Source organism: Bos indicus, chromosome 17, assembly GCF_029378745.1.
Source record: "Bos indicus isolate NIAB-ARS_2022 breed Sahiwal x Tharparkar chromosome 17, NIAB-ARS_B.indTharparkar_mat_pri_1.0, whole genome shotgun sequence".
Classification (NCBI taxonomy): domain Eukaryota; kingdom Metazoa; phylum Chordata; class Mammalia; order Artiodactyla; family Bovidae; genus Bos; species Bos indicus.
Window position 1 is genome coordinate 46,777,143 of NC_091776.1, and position 18,222 is coordinate 46,795,364.

The 18,222-nt window shown below is 42.4% G+C and overlaps 1 protein-coding gene across 9 annotated transcripts in view; it reads left to right on the forward strand.

Annotated features, from left to right (window-relative positions):
- RIMBP2 (RIMS binding protein 2) overlaps window positions 1-17,904 on the forward strand; it is a 222,023-nt gene extending 204,119 nt beyond the window's left edge. For 6 of the 9 annotated variants that reach the window (XM_070769342.1, XM_070769343.1, XM_070769348.1 and 3 more), the window contains 4 exons: window positions 3,308-3,411; window positions 5,721-5,792; window positions 14,228-14,362; window positions 16,484-17,904. In XM_070769342.1, coding sequence (XP_070625443.1) covers window positions 3,308-3,411; window positions 5,721-5,792; window positions 14,228-14,362; window positions 16,484-16,672 — 500 coding nt within the window. In that variant the 3' untranslated portion in view covers window positions 16,673-17,904. Of the gene's footprint in view, window positions 1-3,307; window positions 3,412-5,720; window positions 5,793-14,227; window positions 14,363-14,862 lie in introns of all 9 variants that reach the window. The other 3 variants (XM_070769344.1, XM_070769346.1, XM_019978066.2) reach the window with 1 other exon arrangement.
- The last annotated feature ends 318 nt before the right edge of the window (window positions 17,905-18,222 follow it).

Consider the following 18,222-nt stretch of genomic DNA (forward strand, 5'->3'; position numbering starts at 1 on the left):
ACACAAAAGCAAATATCTCAACCTTTTTGGTATTAATGAGTTCATTGTCTCAAGATCCATGTCTAACAGTCGAGGTTTCATATGAATAAACTGCCCAGATTAAATCCCCGAGACCACAGCTCTCTGAGCCCTCACACCATCCATTCCCTCGCATCGCTGCCCCCTTTCCTGAAGTCGACAGTGCCTCTTCAAAGAGGAAATGGGCTCGTGCACCACAGACCCAGAGAGTCTAGGAGCAATCTGCTAAAAAAAAAGAAACTTGATTTACACGATCACTTGGATTAAATGTCTTTTTATTCAGTAGTCCCTAGACTAGCTGAGGGAACCAAGCTGAGATACCTGCTTGCCCTTTTATGTTGAGGCAATGTTTCTCATGGTGAAAGACTGGAAGCTTCCATCCTGAGACTAGGAGTAAGGCTACAATGTCCACGCTCATCTCTCCTTTCCAGCTGCATGCTAGAATGTGCAGTACAAGGAGAGCCAGGGAGCAATGGCCCACAGAATGGAAAGATCACATGGAAGCCTACCTTGAAAATCTCAGAGAACCTATAAATACAGTTCCTAGAATACAAGTGAGACTAGTAAGGTCAATGGATACAAAAGCAATTGCATTTCCATAGGTTAGCAATGAAAATTTGAGATTTAAATTGAAAAAGTAATACTGTGTACAGTAACACAACGAAGATGTGAAATATGGTTAAGTCTAACAAAATACATGCAGTATCTGTATGTTGAAAATGATAAAACATTGATGAAAGAAATCAAAGAATCCCAAAGTAAATAGAGATGGACTGTTCATAGACTTAATATTGCTAAGACATTAAGATGTCAGATATCCCCAAACCAACCTATATGTTCATCAAAACAGCAGTCAAGGTCCATGCAAAGCATTATATAGAATCAATAAGCTAAATCTTTCATGCATATGAAAAGTCAGAGAAACTAAAAATCACTGAAACCATTTTTAAAAGAAAAATGTGAAAGACTCATGTAACTTGATTTTAAGACTCACTATAAAGGCAAACTGATCAAGACCATGTGGTGCTGGAGAAAGGACAGGCACACAGAGGAACAGGGTAGAATGGACCCCCCAGACTGATCAACATATCCACGATCAACTGACTTTTGACAGAGGTAAAAATGCAATTCAATTGAGAAAGGGTAGTCTTTTCAATAATAGGTGCTGGAATTACTGGACATCCACAGGCAAAAAGTGAATCTCAAGCCATATTCTCACTGTAGTGAAAAGCTTAACTCAAGATTCATACTGTCTTCAATATAAAAATGAAGACTATAAAACTTACAGAAGAAAACAAAGGAGAGAAACTTTGTAATGATCAGGCAACAATTGTTTTGATATGATATATTTTAAAAATTGTGTTAGATGTTATCAAAATTAAATATTTCTGAGTGGGACTTCCCCGGCAATCCAGTGGTTAAGAATCTGCCTGCCAGTGCAGGGGATATAGATTTGATCTCTGGTCCAGGAACTAAGATCCCACGTGTCACAGGGCAGCTAAGCCTGTGCACCTGAACTACTGAGCCCATGCACCCTAGAGCCCATGCTCCAAAACAAGAAAAGCCACCACAAGGAGAAGCCCGCACACTGCAAAAAGAGTAGCCCCCACTCGCCTCAACTAGAGAAAGCTTGCACGCAGCAGCAAAGTCCCAGCACAACCAAAACTAAATTTTGAAAAATCACTAATAACCAGAAAGAACTCAAGTGTTTTCTGGCTGGTAAATGGATAAAATAACTATGGTTCATCAATACAATGGGATACTACTCACCAATAAGAGTAGAACAAATTATTGATCCATGCAATAACATGACTGAATCTCAGATGCACTGTCCCAAGGAAAGAAGCCAGTCCCCAAAAGCTACATCCATGAGATGCCATTTAAACAATATGCTAAAACAGGCAGAACTATTAGGATAGAAAACATATCAGTGGTTACCTAGGTTGGAGGTGACAAATGGGCATGAAGGAATTTGGGGACGGTGACATAACTTCAATATCTTGATGGTTGTGGTGGTTATGTGACCATAGAGTTTATCAAAACTTACTAAAGTGAATGAACACTAGACTGAGTCATACTGTATATAAATTACACCTCAATACAGTACATGTGTAGCCTTAATGCCACTGACACAGGGTTCCCCTGTGAAATTAGCAGTTTAGCAACACTGTAATTAACCTCTGGTTACCACTGTAATTTGATCCAGGAAACATACATGCAGGTCCTGCAAAGGTGTGCTTGCTTATTTCAAATAAAAGCAGTGATTCTTGACCAGGAGCTGAGGGTTGAATTTTGCACATGCACACAATGAGCCCTATGCCTGCCGCTGACTCCTGAAAAGCTGCTTAACTCACTTTACATGCTTTCAAAACACTTGTCTTTAGGAGTTTTCATTTCTGTGCGTTGAATTCCAAAAATCAATCTTAGGCAAAAGGTGGCTGTGTTTGGGAGAAAGGCCTCAATGCCTACTTTCTCCAGGAGAAACGTCATTTAGGAACCCAACAACGGAGGTTTGCCAGGGAGTTTGACAATTTGGGCCAGATCCCATGGTTTTTCATTGGCCCTTCTTGTAAGTGGCTGTTTTCGGAGTTTTTCCAGATGCTCTGTGTGGGGTTTTCTTCTTTTCTCCCCTCTTATGCTGATATACAGCCCAGGGCTCCATCTAGGGCAGATTGCAGCCGGGCAGCGGAGGGGGCCTCCCCCAGAGCCTTCTCCTCAAGTGGCATCATTTCAGGGACAGCTGTTAAAAGTACAGCGAGGACACCAGAGGAAGTGGAGGGAAAGGAACCTCTGAGACGGGTAGAGAGGGTGCCCCTTTCTATAGACTCTTGCTTCTCCTGATGACAGACTGGTGGCTGTGCCTCTGGTCTGAGCGAGAATAATCTGAGTGAGAATCATCTTCATAGCAGCTACATGGGCAGCATTTTTGACCTGGTGTTTATGGGGTTCCTCTGAGCTGGGTCACACCCTGCAAGTGGCCTGCTTACCCCCGCCCCTCACATGCACCGTGTGCCACTCCAAGACCTTTAGATTGACTATTTGAGCGAATTCCCTGCTCTAAGTCTCCCCTGTTCCTATACACAGAGAGAAAGGAGTGGGGCTAGACTGGACTTCAGCGTGAGCGTAGGGAGCCTGGGGGCTTCCCCGGCTGGGCCAGCACTAGAGCCCAGCAGTCATCTCAGCCACACTGGTCGCATGTGACTTGGCTCCACTGATCGAGCCAAGGGAGAGGGGACGCCACTGGCTTTGAAATCACTTCATGATGGTGTTCTTCTTGTGATGTGAACAGAGAGAAACAGGAGAAGCGGCAGACAGCACTCGGTGTCGACGCGAAGGATGGTGGCCCTGTACGACTATGACCCAAGGGAGAGCTCGCCCAACATTGACGTCGAGGTACCTCTGCCCACAGCACCCTCCCTCCCTCCCTTCCCTGGAACTTACACAGGAAGGGCTATTCAACCAGGAACGAGATAGCCAGGAGGGCAGGAGAGAGGTCGCGAGCCTGGTGACACACTCAGGGCACTGGCAGCCACTGAATAGGGTTTCCCTGGACCAGCACCCTGTGACCCATACCTGCTGTGATGGGTCATCCTGGACAGAGAAAGCAAAACCTCTGACATGTGGCCAATGACCACCCCCCCCCCACCACCACCACCACACACACACACTCAAGGAAAATCGAGCAGAAAAGATGGATGTTCTCTGTGCACATAGGCTTCGTGTCCTAGGAACACTGTGAAAACTGACAAGCATTTGCCTTCAGAAGGTATCTATTTCCCATGAAGTGATGGGACCAGATGCCATGATCTTAGTTTTCTGAATGTTGAGCTTTAAGCCAACTTTTTCACTCTCCTCTTTCTCTTTCATCAAGAGGCTCTTTAATTCTTCTTCACTTTCTGCCATAAGGGTGGTGTCATCTGCATATCTGAGGTTATTGATATTTCTTCCAGCAATCTTGATTCCAACTTGTGCTTCCTCCAGCCCAGCGTTTCTCATGATGTACTCTGCATAGAAGTTAAATAAGCAAGGTGACAATATACAGCCTTGACGTACTCTTTTTCCTATTTGGAAGTGGTCTGTTGTTCCATGTCCAGTTCTAACTTGCTTCCTGACCCGCATACAGGTTTCTCAAGAGGCAGGTCAGGTGGTCTGGTATTCCCATCTCTTTCAGAATTTTCCACAGTTTATTGTGATCCACATAGTCAAAGGCTTTGGCATAGTCAATAAAGCAGAAATAGATGTTTTTCTGGAACTGTCTTGTTTTTTTGATGATCCAGAGGATGTTGGCAATTTGATCTCTGGTTCCTCTGCCTTTTCTAAAACCAGCTTGAATATCTGGAAGTTCACGGTTCACATATTGCTGAAGCCTGGCTTGGAGAATTTTAAGCATCACTTTACTAGTGTGTGAGATGAGTGCAATTGTGTGGTAGTTTGAGCATTCTTTGGCATTGCCTTTCTTTGGGATTGGAATGAAAACTGACCTTTTCCAGTCTTGTGGCCACTGCTGAATTTTCCAAATTTGCTGGCATATTGAGTGCAGCACTTTCACAGCATCATCTTTCAGGATTAGAAATAGCTCAACTGGAATTCCATCACCTCCACTAGCTTTGTTCATAGTGATGCGTCCTAAGGCCCACTTGACTTCACATTCCAGATGTCTGGCTCTGGACAAGACGTATACAAATCTCTGGTCCTTGGTATTTCTGTTGTACCTGATGGGTGACCAGCTCGTGGTTCAGATTCAGAGCTCAGGTGGATTCAAATTTCTGTATTGGCTTGATGAATGTGTGCATGCATGCTAAGTCGGTTCAGTCATGTCAGACTCTTCACAACCCTATGAACTGTAGCCCACCAGGCTCCTCTGTCCATGGGATTCTCCAGGCAAGTATACTGAAGTAGGTTGCCATGCCCTCATGCAGGAGATCTTGCAGACCCAGAGACTGAGCTCGTGTTTCCTGTGTCTCCTGAATTGGCAGGCAGGTTCTTTACCACTAGTGCCACCTGGGAAGCCTGGCTTAATATATATATGATGCCTAATGGCTCTTAGAAATGAACTTTAGTACCCTGTTTTCATGTCTAGAGATAAAAATGAAATTTTTTTCTGGTATCCTCTGCTGGAGTCAATGCACCCACCTCTAACCTGGAGCATGGCACGTAGTAGACTCTTACTAAATGACATTTAAATACAATTTTTTAAAATATATTCAGTGAAAGGATATTTGTGCAATGGTCCCTTCATTGCAGAGCGTATCTGAAGGCTCTGTGGTTTTTTTTTTTTTTTAATTTTATTTTATTTTTAAACTTTACATAATTGTATTAGTTTTGCCAAACATCAAAATGAATCCGCCACAGGTATACATGTGGCTCTGTGGTTTTTAAGTTAACTATTTAACTGGCTATAAACACACACCACCAGCAGAACCTGGGGATGATCTTAATTCTGGCTGAGAATCGGAGCAGAGCAGCCCTTCTGTTGGAGACTTGGCCCCATTTTGAATTGTCCTTACTTTCTAAGAGACTGGGAACACAGGCATTCATTCATCTGATATGTACCCTTTCTCCTTATCTGACTGAAAGTGTAGGTTCATACCAAAACAATAAGAAAAAAAAGAGAAATCATACCAGAAATCATGAAGATTTTTTTTTTAAGGCAACTTCTATATTTAGGAAAACACTATTAACTTTATGCTCTGTCTTTACAGGCTGAACTTACATTTTGCACAGGAGATATTATTACTGTTTTTGGCGAAATTGATGAAGATGGATTTTATTATGTAAGTTTTTGAAGCATCAAATATATAAATATTTTTGCTTGTCTATTCTTTCCCTTAAAATTGTGTGGGAACTTTACCTGGCTTGCTGAAAGGATGGCTAATGTGCTTGTCCTCTTTGCTGAGCCCATAAAATATGGGAAGGCAGTTCTGTGATCTTCACTGTTACTTCTCTTTAAAAGGACTATTTTCAATGCATACGAGCTGTTGACAAAGTAAGAGTATTCACATGCTCACATTAAACATTTCTTTCATTCAAACATTTACCAAGCAGTTTAATTTTCTGGATTACTTAGTGCCTGTGTGCATGCTAAGTCACTTCAGTTGTGTCCGACTCTTTGCAGCCCTATGGACTGTAGCCTGCCAGGCTCCTCTGTCCATGGGATTCTCCAGGCAAGAATACTGGAGTGAGTTGCCATTTCCTCCTCCAGGGGATCTTCCCCAATCCAAGGATGGAACCCGAGTCTCTTACGTCTCCTGCATTGGCAGGTGGATTCTTTACCCCTAGTGCCACCTGGGAAGCCCCATTTAGTGCATAGGTAATACATTTTCAAATGGTGAGAGGAAGAAATACAAAGAAGCAAAATTAATTAAAACCAAAAGGATCTCAAGCTCCTCCCTCTTACAGCACTGTGGACCCAGCCTCTGGGATAGGGATGGGGGAGTCCTGACTCTGCCCTGGGCCAGCGGAGCAGATCTCCTGATATTCCTGAAGAGAAGGCAGGCATGTTGGGTAGTCATCTTAGGGGCGCCTCCCCAGCCAGACACCTACTGCTGTTCCTAGCCTTAGGAATGGGGTCATCATCTTGCATCCCACTTTCCTCCTCTTTCTGTTTTTGTGTTTTTTTTAAATAATGAAAATAATCAAGAAACTCTCAAGCCCTGACAAGGCAGGTTTCTCTTGGGGTCAAATGGATTTTACAACATCAGGCACACACGGTATTTCAAAGCTCCTCTGATGCAGTTTCTGATTTTTAAGAGAATAGTTTTTAGTGAGACTGTTCATGGTGTTACCAACCAGGGTTCTTGGCCTTCCCCAATCAATAGAAATTGATCAGAGGTCAGACAAAAATTCAGGTAAGGCTTTACTTGGGCCCCTGGTGCACAGTGGGGAGCCAGAACAAACAACAGGTTTGCCTGCTTGCTCTCAGATGAGGGGGACGAGCGTGTTCCTTACATGGGGTGAGGGTAGAGGTGTGTCCAGGGGTCAGCCCGGAAGGGTAGCTTAGGTGGTTTGCCCACCCCTTAGGTGGTGGTGTGTGCAGGGGGCATGCGAGGTACCCTGGCTTTGCTCTCAAACCTCTGCTTTTACTCTGGGCTCTTCAGAAGTGGCAGCTGGGTTTTGGGGTCTCTTTGTACCCCGTTGTCCGTAATTTGCCCTAACTGACTCCTTGCATGGAGTTAGTTTTAGTTCCTTCGAGTTTCTTTGTGTTCTGATGCTGGAGATGTTTCACCAGGTGCAGGCACTGCAGCAGAAGGTCCCGGGTTCCGGGTCCAAGCCTGTCTCAACACTTTGTCCATATGTTGCAAGTATTTCTTTTTCTAGGTAATCATCTGCTTTTCAAATTTTCCTTTTTGTGTGTGGTTTTGTTGTCTTTTCTTTTATGAAGCAGAAGTTTTAAATTTTTATGTAAATTTTTATGTTTTTCAGCCCTTGGGAGGCATGCTTAGAAGTCCTTCAAGGTGATAAAAATAATCATTTTATCTTGGTTCTTCACTTTGATAGCTTCATTTTCACATGTAAATCTCAAGTGTCTAACTTTATTTCTAATTAGAGAAACTAATGTCCCCATGCCACTTATTAAGTAATCCATGCTTTCCTACTGTTTAAAAATCCCACCCTTCTTCTGTGTACTACATGCCTAGTATACAGAATGTGCAGTACACTCCCAGGTACACAGGACCAGACTGCATCCATATCTCAGCTATTCGATTCTCTCAATTACTGTGCTTTTATAATTCATTTTCATATTTGGGAGGGATCTCTTCACTAGGATCCCACCCCACAACAAAGCCATAGTACTTTATTTAGAGGTGCATTTAGTTTTTAGAGGAAACTGGGGAGTTTTTAGATGACATGACATTGTCTTTCAACTCTAACATAGGTGTGTCTGACTTTTTCTAAGTTTTTCCTTTCATCTGTTCATGAATTTATTCTTACACATCCTTATATATCTTTTAAAGTTCATTCTTATGTTCTTGCTATTATGATTTTTCTGGTATATATTTTACTGGTTGCCGGGCAGTATCCAGCCCCGGCAGATCCAGGGAATTCAAAGCGGGGACGGCGCCGGCGAGGATCAGGAAACAACTGCTTAATTAAACGTTAATTAAGGATATAAAGAGTAATAGAATAAGGATAGCTCAGTGAGGAAATTCAGTGGAGAAAAGAGGCTGAAATAAGGATAGCTCAGTGAGGAAATTCAGTGGAGAAAAGACGCTGAATAATTCAGCCAGAAGGTGAGAGAAAGAACGACATGGGGAGACCAAGTTTCGGTGAACAAGGCCCGCACTTTATTTTCCAAAGTAGTTTTTATACCTTAAGTTATGCATAGAGGATAATTGGGGAAGGGGTAGAGTCATGCAGTAAGCCAGGCTTTCTTCCTGCAAACTTATCATATGCAAAAGTTTAGGTGATTTGCATCATCTTCTGGCCCGGAGGCCTGTTAACATTTTAAGACCCTTTCTTCAGAAAACTTACTTTTCTCTAAAGGTGATTAGTCAAGCACCACCCTCCAAAAGCATTAGATAAAGTTGCATTCCTATAGGGCAAAGGTGTGGTGGGCTATAACAAGAAAAAGAATTAACTCAAGGGTCCAAGGTTACAAACATTACTACTTACACCCATTATATCAATCAATACACTGCCAGGGACACAGTAGGTAAGGGATATGGAAACTTAGCAGCAAACATTGGCCCAACAAGTGAAAAACCCTTCACCAATACAATTTATAATCAATCTTTTAACTGCTCAAAAGAATCTGTATTTAGACAGTTTAGAACATCTCATGCCTCTCACAGTTGGGAGGCTCTGAACAATCCCATATGGCTGGAAAAACCTATTCAGGCAGGCTAGAGGACTTCCAAAGGAGTTTGTAGGTTGAAACACTATCACACCCAGGAACTTTATTAACTGGAGCTGTAAGTTAACTCTTTTTTCAGAGAGAGGTAGTGGGGGACAGCCCCCTGTAAAGCCAGAGGTGTAGGTGAGAGCACAAAGCAGAAAGTAGGCAGACTCTGGTTTTGGGGGTAGATGCTCGAGAATTTCCAGGGGAACTCCTGAGGCTTGATCCCGCCTTTGCGTATGCCGAGCCTCCTTCCTCATGACCTTTGCCAGGGGCGGAGCTCCTGCTCCCGGCAACTGGTTATTTAGAAAATATCTTGGAAATGTGTGTATACATATGTATGTGTGTATGTATCTGTTTTGTGTATATGTATGCAACACACATGTATGTGTGCATGTGTGCATACATGCAAACACACATGAATGTGTGTGCATGTGTATGTATATGGGCATGTGTGTGTGTTTGCGTGTGTGTGTGTGTGTGCATTTTATGTGCATGTACATGTGTGCTCGCTGTGCCTATTTATCTGCATGTTTATGCTCCCCTACAAATCTTTCTTCTGGATGCATTATTTCCATTGTCATCAGTTGGTTCTCTTGGGTTCCCAGAGTCAAGACATTTTGTCTTTTCTTCAATATCAGTCATCTCTTCTTACTGTCTTACTGCATCATTTAGAACAATTATGAATAGTGAGGATAGGGGATCCTTAACATTATGTATTTTAGTAGGAATATCACTAATCTTTACACTGTTATGTGTTAAGCTAGACTATCAATAGAGAGATGGTCTTTATACTGTTAAGTATCTTGTTTCCATTTGCTAAGCTTATTTTTTTTCTCAGTAAATTATTGACCATGGTATACCACTATTTTTTACAACTATTTTTAAAGAGCTGTATTTGATTTGCTAACATTTTATTCAGAATTATATTTATGTTCCAGAAATTATATTGGAATATAATTTTTGGAATATCTCTTACATGGCTTTTGATATCAGGATTATGCTAGAATTGTGAATGAACTGGTAAGCTTCCAGTATTTTTCATGATCTGGACAGCTAAAATGACATAGTTAGGTCTTATAATTATGTGAAGATTATGTCTAAAAGGTCTTTTAGGTTCATTATCTTTTTAGGATGCGGTTGTACAAAAGTTTTCATTTGCTTAAATGATTATATTCTTATTGAGTCAATTTTTTTAGAATCTATGTATATTTAGAAGGCCAGACCTTTCATTTAGATTTTCAAGCATCTAGACAAAACTGGACATAGTATTATCTGGTTATTTAAAAATATTTTTCTACTATGAGCTGCATGTTTCCATTGCTGTGTTATGTTTTATCTCTTTGTTTTCTTGGCTTAGCCTACCTAAATTTTGCATGATAGTAGGAATCAGATCTAAATTGATATGAAATGTACACTTTTTATATCTCCACCAAATGGCTTTACTGTTATTTTGTTGGTCTGATTTGCTGAGTAGACTGCCCAGTCCACTTATTCTCAATTACTTCTTATTTGATAAATGAGAACTGGGGATATCTAACTTGATACCAATAATCTCAAGCTTCACCAAACTTGTGTTGTCTGACATTGCATGCAATCTTGAAAGCTCTCATAAGAGCTAACTTTTTCTGGGATATACTCCTGTGATCTCTTCCCAGTCTCTCCTCAGTTCCAAACATCCCATAATGAACAGAGAGTAGACGGAGGGACCTCTATTGTCCACCTGGGCCTTCCCCTCCACAATCCATAGCATCCAGAGTGAAGTCAATCACTTGAGATTTCCAGCACCCCATAATGCTTCCGCCCTTACTTAGCCTGTGTTAACCAGATGTTTGCATGGTGCAGTGTTTCTACACCCAGACTCTTAAGTCATGTACTGTGATAGGTCAGAAGGAAACTGGCTGCACAGTAGCAGTCTAAAAGCATTAAAGCCAGCAAAGAAGGAGAACTATGCAAGCATGACTGGGCATCGTGCTGACCGTGCATGAAGAAAATGCGGCAGTTGTAATGTTTACTGCCATTTAGCCTAACATAATCCAATTCTGTTTGAATGTAAGGTCTTGACACGGTTTGTATTTGGCCTCAAACATGGAAATGAGGCTCAAAGAGGACCAGAGATCTGAGTGTGAAGGATCTGCAAGAGGGAGAAATGTCAGGTTTCTCTTAGAGAAAGTTGTAGTCAAGGGTTTTGCAGATGGACTGTTGAAAGGAGGTGGGAGTCCCAGGGGGCTTGGTGACATGTCACCAAAAGTCCAGGGTACAAGCTATGGAATGACCGAGGTGAGGAACAAGGGCTTGAACTGAGATGGTAACTGAGGCAGACAGATACCGAGGGCTCAGATGGTTAGTTGGGACATCTTCCAGGAAGATCTCAAGGTTCTGCCTTAGCTGATGGGTGCACCTGGGTAAAACAGGAGTAAGGACATGGTTGAGAGGAAAACACGAAATACTGAGCTTGAGGCTACAGAGCCTCTCCAAGACAGAGGAGTACTCACGCCCCTGGAATATTCTAGTGATCACATCTGACAGTGGTGTCACGCACACTTCTGACACGTGATTTAACAGACCTGTATGAGGGAGGCTCAGGAGAAAAGAGAGGAAACACTGTAGAGACAGTACCCCCACACTCCATTCAGTGAGCCTAGGGCAGGGTTCAGCCCGGAAGCCTGAACAGGCAGGAGGGTATAGGTCTCTGGTCACACAGGTGCCTGCTGTGATGTGAGCATGGTACTGATGGGGATTTGTGTGTAAAGCTGTATTTTCACAGAATGTAGTCCCCAATTATGAGCCAACTACTCCATCTGGTGCTCACCCAAAGAAGGTCATTTTCTGATGCTGGAGGAAAAAAAAAAAAAGCTGGCTGTTAAAGAGTTACTGGGAGGTCTGGACTGTATAGAGATTCCGGTGTCTGTGTATCGACGTTGTCTGCAACCTTTGATGTGGAAGAAATCACCAGGGACACGTGCACAATAAAAGATAAAGGTGTCCTAGAAAGTCTCTAAGTAACAGCAACAGAGAAAAGTAAGTTAACAGGAGAGCCTGAGGAAGAAGGGTTGAAGCTGAACAGAACAGGAGAGTGGAATCTTCAAGGTCAAAGCAGGAGGCAGGTGATGGCTGAACTGGGCAGGTGGATTTGGGGCCCAGGAGGGATTACTGCATAGGAAAACATGGGCGGTACCTGGACCTGCCTCTTTTTAAAAACTTCATTTTAATTGTGATAAAACACAATTTAACCTTAATCACTCATTAGTGTGTAGTTCACTGGTGTTAAGTACACCCATATTGTTGCACAACCACCACAACCATCCCCCTCTAGAACTCTTTTCATCTTGCAAAGTTAACACTGTCCCCAGCACCCACCATTCTCCTATGACTCTGACTACTCTAGGAACCTCGTGTAAGTGGAATCATTCAGTGTTCTTCTTTTGACCATTCGCCTAGCATGCTATCCTCGAGGTTCATCACCGTCGTAGCATAGCTCAGATTTTCCTTCCTTTCCGAAGGCTGAATCATACTGCATTGAGCCACACATCGTTTATCCATTCATCCACCGATGCAGTTGGGGTGACTCCATCTTCTGGCTGTTGTGAAGAGTGCTGTGAATACAGCCATACCAGAACCTCTTCAAGGCTCTGCTTTTAATTCAAGTAAATACCCAGAAGTGGAATTGTTGGATCATATAGTAATTTTAATTTTTTGAGGAGCCAGCATACTGGTTTTTTTTCCACAGTGGCTGTTTTACAGTCCCACCGATAGCATGCAAGGGTTCCAACTTCTCTGTATCTACACCAGTATTGCCATCCTAATGCTGTTTTGATTTTTGTTTCCCTAATAAATAGTGATGCTGAGCATCTTTTATGTGCTTGTTAACCCTTTGTATGTCTTTTTGTGAGAAATATCTATTCAGGTTCTTTGCCCACTTTTTAACTGGGTGAATGATTTTGTAAAGCTGTAGAATTTTTTCATATATCCTTTATAACTCTTATTAGATAATAACTTGCAAGTATTTTCTCCCATCGTGTAGGTTTGTTTTACACTCTGTTGGTCATGTCCTTGGATGCATAGTTTTTAATTTTGATGTTGTGAGCTGTCACTTTCTAGCTGTCTAGAAATTGTAATTTCCTAGACCTACTGAACAAAGAAACAGACTCCCATGTTACCTGGGGCCAGTTTTGAACTTGGTTTTGGGTTCTGTGGGGCAGTTGGCACTGGGGGGGATTGACATGTGGACTGTGAACCTCTCGATACATCCGGTGAGCAGCTGGTCTAGGTTACATGCTGTATTGCTGATCCTGCTGACAGCACCAGTTGTCTCGCTGTTCACACCGTCTGCACTGTTCGATGAACCCATGGTAGACAAGGTGTGAGTGGTAAAGCTGGAAGAAGACCTGAGGAGCCATAGGAACTGCAGACACGTTTATTCTCTCCTGGCTGACGCAGCAGCTGTAGCATAACTGGAGACAACACAACCTCTCTGCTGGCTGATGCAGCAGCCACAACAGTATTCTCTCCTGGCTGACATAGCAGCCGTAGCAGTAGACACGCTGCATTCTCTCCTCTCATGGCCGACACAGCCATGACGCACCAGTAACGTGCCTGCTTTCTTTAGGTGGCGCTCATACAGGCGTACTGCACAAAGTAGCCCTTGACCAAGCGAGTACCTCATGACGCCCATGCGCAGTGCTACAAATGATCTCAGCTGTTACATTGTCACTGTTTACACTATGTGGAGCAAGAGAGCCTGAACCCACCATCTTGGCTAATTTACTCTCTCCCCACACATGCATAGGCATGTTACTGAGTAGAAAGGTATCAACTGAAGCAGTCACCTCTAAGGAGGTATCGACAGTTTCATCTTCCTCTATTGTGTGGATCCTTACAGTGAGACTGTAGTAAAGCATAGGATGAACTGGTCTGTCCCTTCAATCCTGCCTCTGCCCCCACACCCCAAGCTCCCCTCTCTCAATGTGCCTGAGCAATGGTATTTTTACAAGTTTCCTAGGAATTCAGAGGTCAGCCAGGGCTGAGAACTATGAAGTGAGATGCTCTCGAGGAGTGTTTCTAAGCGTGGCTGATCCTAAGACGCACCCAGGCCTCTTGGCTGGAACAGATTCTTCGGCTCCACCGTAGACCAAAATGAGACTTGGGGTGCGGAGGGAGAAGGAGGGAGATGGGCGTGACCCTGTACTTCAAGCACATGGCCAAGGTCATTCTTGTGACCAGGGGAGTTAGGAAACGCTGGCGTCCCTCGCTCTACCACTTTTGAACCATGGTAAACTCACTACTCTGAGCTATATTCCTTTAGTGAAAGCAAGAAGTGGGTTTCTGGGAACAAGGGTCAGTCATTCTTCTTTCTCATCTCTGTGTTTCTAGGGGGAGCTTAATGGGCAGAAAGGGCTTGTACCTTCCAACTTCCTAGAAGAAGTGCCTGATGATGTAGAAGTCTACCTTTCCGACGCGCCGTCCCACTACTCACAGGACATGCCAATGCGCTCCAAGACCAAAAGGGTAAGCACAAGCACTCAGCATGTTTCACCCCCTCCCGCTCTGCCGTAGATGGTCCAGTACAGCCTGTGCGTTGCTCTCTTTATACCTTAGGCCGAAAAGCATAGACCCTGAGTTTTTTCTCTGCCCTTCCATGGGGATTGTGCCCCAAAATTCTAACCACATTTATTTGTTCCACAAAAATGACCCTTTCGATCTAATCAGCCTGCTCTACTCACAAAGGAGCTTCCCATCCTGCATCCCAGGAGCACATCTCAGTTTGATCAAGAGTGAGGAGGGGATGGCTAGTCCATAGATTCAGTGGGCAGTAATGATTGTTTGCCCTGTTAGGACTTAACAGATCCTCTGAACAAAGGTCAGAGAACTTCTCAACCATATATAACTATTAGATTACATTCATGTTTAGTGTCTCATTTTTATTTTATTTCATCACTGCGAGTTTTTATATATTATATTTTTATATATATATATTTTTATTTCTTTGCTCATCTGCTTGGAAACAGAAGAAGAGTGTTCATTTCACACCTTAATCAGGCAATGTAGCCTTCACGTAAGTGAGCAACTGAAGATACCTATAAAGATACCAACTTAAGCTACCTTAACTGGACCAATGCAGTAGACTTAAGGCTTCACTGTGGGGTTAAAAAAAGAAAAAGAAATATGTCTCAAAAACCCATTGGACCTAAAGTATTACTTGGTCTCAGTTGTAAAGCAACTGAATTTGCAGTGAAATAAATCATCTTTAATAATTATTTCCTATGATTTACATTGAGAATATTTGAAAGGCCAACATTGGGAACATATTTCTTAACAGGCTAATTGTTTGTTTACACAGTGTTCCAATGTCTACTCATAATTAAAGCTGCATATTGCATTGTTAGCCACTCTTGGAAAAAGCACAACCTAATAAATGTTTACTATGGAAATTTTACTTTAAAAAAAATGCAACTCGAGATCGAGCAGATGAGTAGTGACCAAGAGGTGATCTAGAGTTGGCACTGAACACTTCCCATGCTGGCTTAAGCAGCAGACGGCTTTTTCTTAAATGACCACCCCTCTACCTTACGGGAGAGCTGGTGCTTCTCCTCAAAGCACAAGTGAGTGTCCTGAACACAAAAGCGTTTGGTGGAAGACTGCTCTGTTGGTATACCAATGCAATACTAAGTTTAATGAAACATGCAGCTCAAACGATTGCATTAGATGGAATAGATGGTATCTTCAGGTGTACTTTGGGATGCTTTACTAGGTGTTTTCCATTAGAATTAGACCTTGATTTTAAATCCAAGTAAGCTTGAAGCCCCTTGGCTCATATCATTTGCCTGTTGAATAATGAACACTCATGTTAGAGAGAGGTCTGCTCTGGTGAGGTAAGGGAGTAAGAGGAGTTCAGGCATGCCCAGGGCAGAAACGTGGGTGAGGCCAGTTGTCATGCCTCCCATGCCGTTCTGCTCTTGCAAAGCAGCATTAAGCACTGAAGTGTACAGTCCTACCATGTGCTCTATATTGACAAAAAGACATCTTTAATATCTTGGAAATAAGCATACAAGAAGGGCCTTTAAGCTTTCTTTGATTGTAATTAAGGTTCATTTTAGTTTTTTTTTTCTTTCAACCGGTGTGCCATCTCCAGTGTTTCTACAGTATACTGACTAACCCAGGAGTGCACTCAACAATGTCAGGGTTTTATATACCCAAGTAGTTTTCATATACAACAAAACTTTCTTTAAGAACTTTTGTGTTTAAGATTACTTTTGTGTTTAAGATGGGTACTTGGCCAATATTACTCTCAACCTAATTCAAAATAACTCTTTTTTTTTCCTGCTCTTGGTCTTAGTTTACAAAGTAAATTATTACCTAGCTTTGTTTTGCCAAAGCAATGGCCACCCCCTCCCCGGAGACAAAGAAACTGAAAACCCAACATTGATGGCTAGACCCCCTGTAAGAGATATGCCCTGGGAGAGGTGTGAGCCTCTCAGAGCATACTTTAACCCTTGAAAGAAGAAACGATCCACCCTTACCTTTCCTGGTGGGAAGCGGGGCAGTGTGGTGTTTCTGATGTTACCGAGTGAGCGGATGGATGTTGTTGGCGCTCGCGCACTCAATAAACTGTAACAATGTACCTACTAGGTTCCTCCTGAGGGTTCAGGTACAGCAAGGAGAGCGCCATCCCCCACAGTACATCTCCATTCGGGGTCACCTACGTCATCTATGGGTACTGGTAGTCCTGGGAGAGGCAGGGAAATGTCCTCGAAAAAGAAAAAGGGGCTGCTTTCCAAAGGCAAGAAACTGCTGAAAAAGCTGGGTGCAGTGAAATGATTCATGTGCTTCCGGACAACTTCCAAATCGATGTAATTTTCTTTAATTCCAAACTAGGGCTTTCATGACTCAAGTACTTCCTAAAAAAACAATCTTCTCCCCTGACACCAGTAGAGAAATGCTCTTTGCACTACCATCCACTTTAAGCCCAGCGCCAGGACAAAGAGCTGCTGGTGCTCCCACCCGCCTCCGCCCACCGCTCTTATTAGTGCCCGGGCTCTGGCGGGAGCTGGGCTGTCTCGTGAACATGCAGGGAGCCAGTAGCTCTTTGTAGCTCACTCCCTACCTGGGATTCCAGTCTTTGTGCATTTGTCATCTGCCCTTAAAGGAATGATTTCAACCTCTCTCCCTTTTCAAAATGCTTGCCTCATAATGCATAACTCTCACTTTAACTCTGGTCTTGAAATTCCTAGTTTAATCGCCTTGATGTTCTGCCTTATAAATGCACAATGATTTGTACTGTCTAATAAAAACTACAGTGTACACTTTGTATGTGTTGTGCATTCAGTGCTCTCATCCTCACAGACACAGTGGTTTGAAACCAAGTTGTGCAGGCTGTGCAATTTAAGATCCTGGCTTTTCAGCTTTTAAAGCAAGCCAGGCAACACACAGAAAATGTTTACTTATTCAAATCATTCAAAAAAGAGGAGAGGAGATAGCTTTGGTAAAGTACCACACTTCTCCAACCTGCCAGAAACCTGGTAATATTCATTGCTTTCAGTGTTACATTTTGTGGCATATAGATTTACGTTACTTTCATTATTTGTCAAAATGCCATACACAGTCAACAATGAGCAGCACACACGTAAAGCAATCCACATAATGCATAAGCCACACCAGAAACATCCTAAATTTAAGTCTCTTCAAAATTATTCCATACCAATCTTCACCATTGGCACTTGAACAAAAACAGATTTACAAAGTTGTTGGCAGATGTATTTGATGGTTACTATTTTGTAATTCTTGTCCACTTGTAAATTGTTTTTACTCTTTATACATACTTTTCAGACTGCCTTTCTTTTGTAATTTATGGAAGGTTTATAAATGAATGACAAAGCTTTCCCCATTGTGTCTTCAAAGACTATATTGTAAATTGTAATATAATAGTATGTGGTAGATTTATTCAAAGGAAATTACTCTCTGTGTGGTTAAGTTCTGCGTGGGTGTGTGCATGTGTACAGCTAGTGTAAAATATTTTATAGAAATAAAATTTGTTATTTTATACAATGCCATTTATTCTGTATCTTTGTTTTAAATGCTTTTTAAAATCATAGCAGCATAACTGAATTCTTTTCTCCTGTATGTACAAGAAAAACTCTATAACATTACCTCTTGGGCACTACTTTTTTTCTAAAGTAATTCTGACCTACGTGTGGGGAGTCGTTTACAAAATGCTGTCACCCTAGCATTATTGGTGACAGTCCACTCAGTGACAAACAAAATGCAATCAGTGCTGAGACATACTCTCGTGAAATACGAGCAGCAAAGACGTGGAGAGTGAGTTCAAACCATATTCATAACATCTCCCTTTGGCAACTCTAGAATTCAGA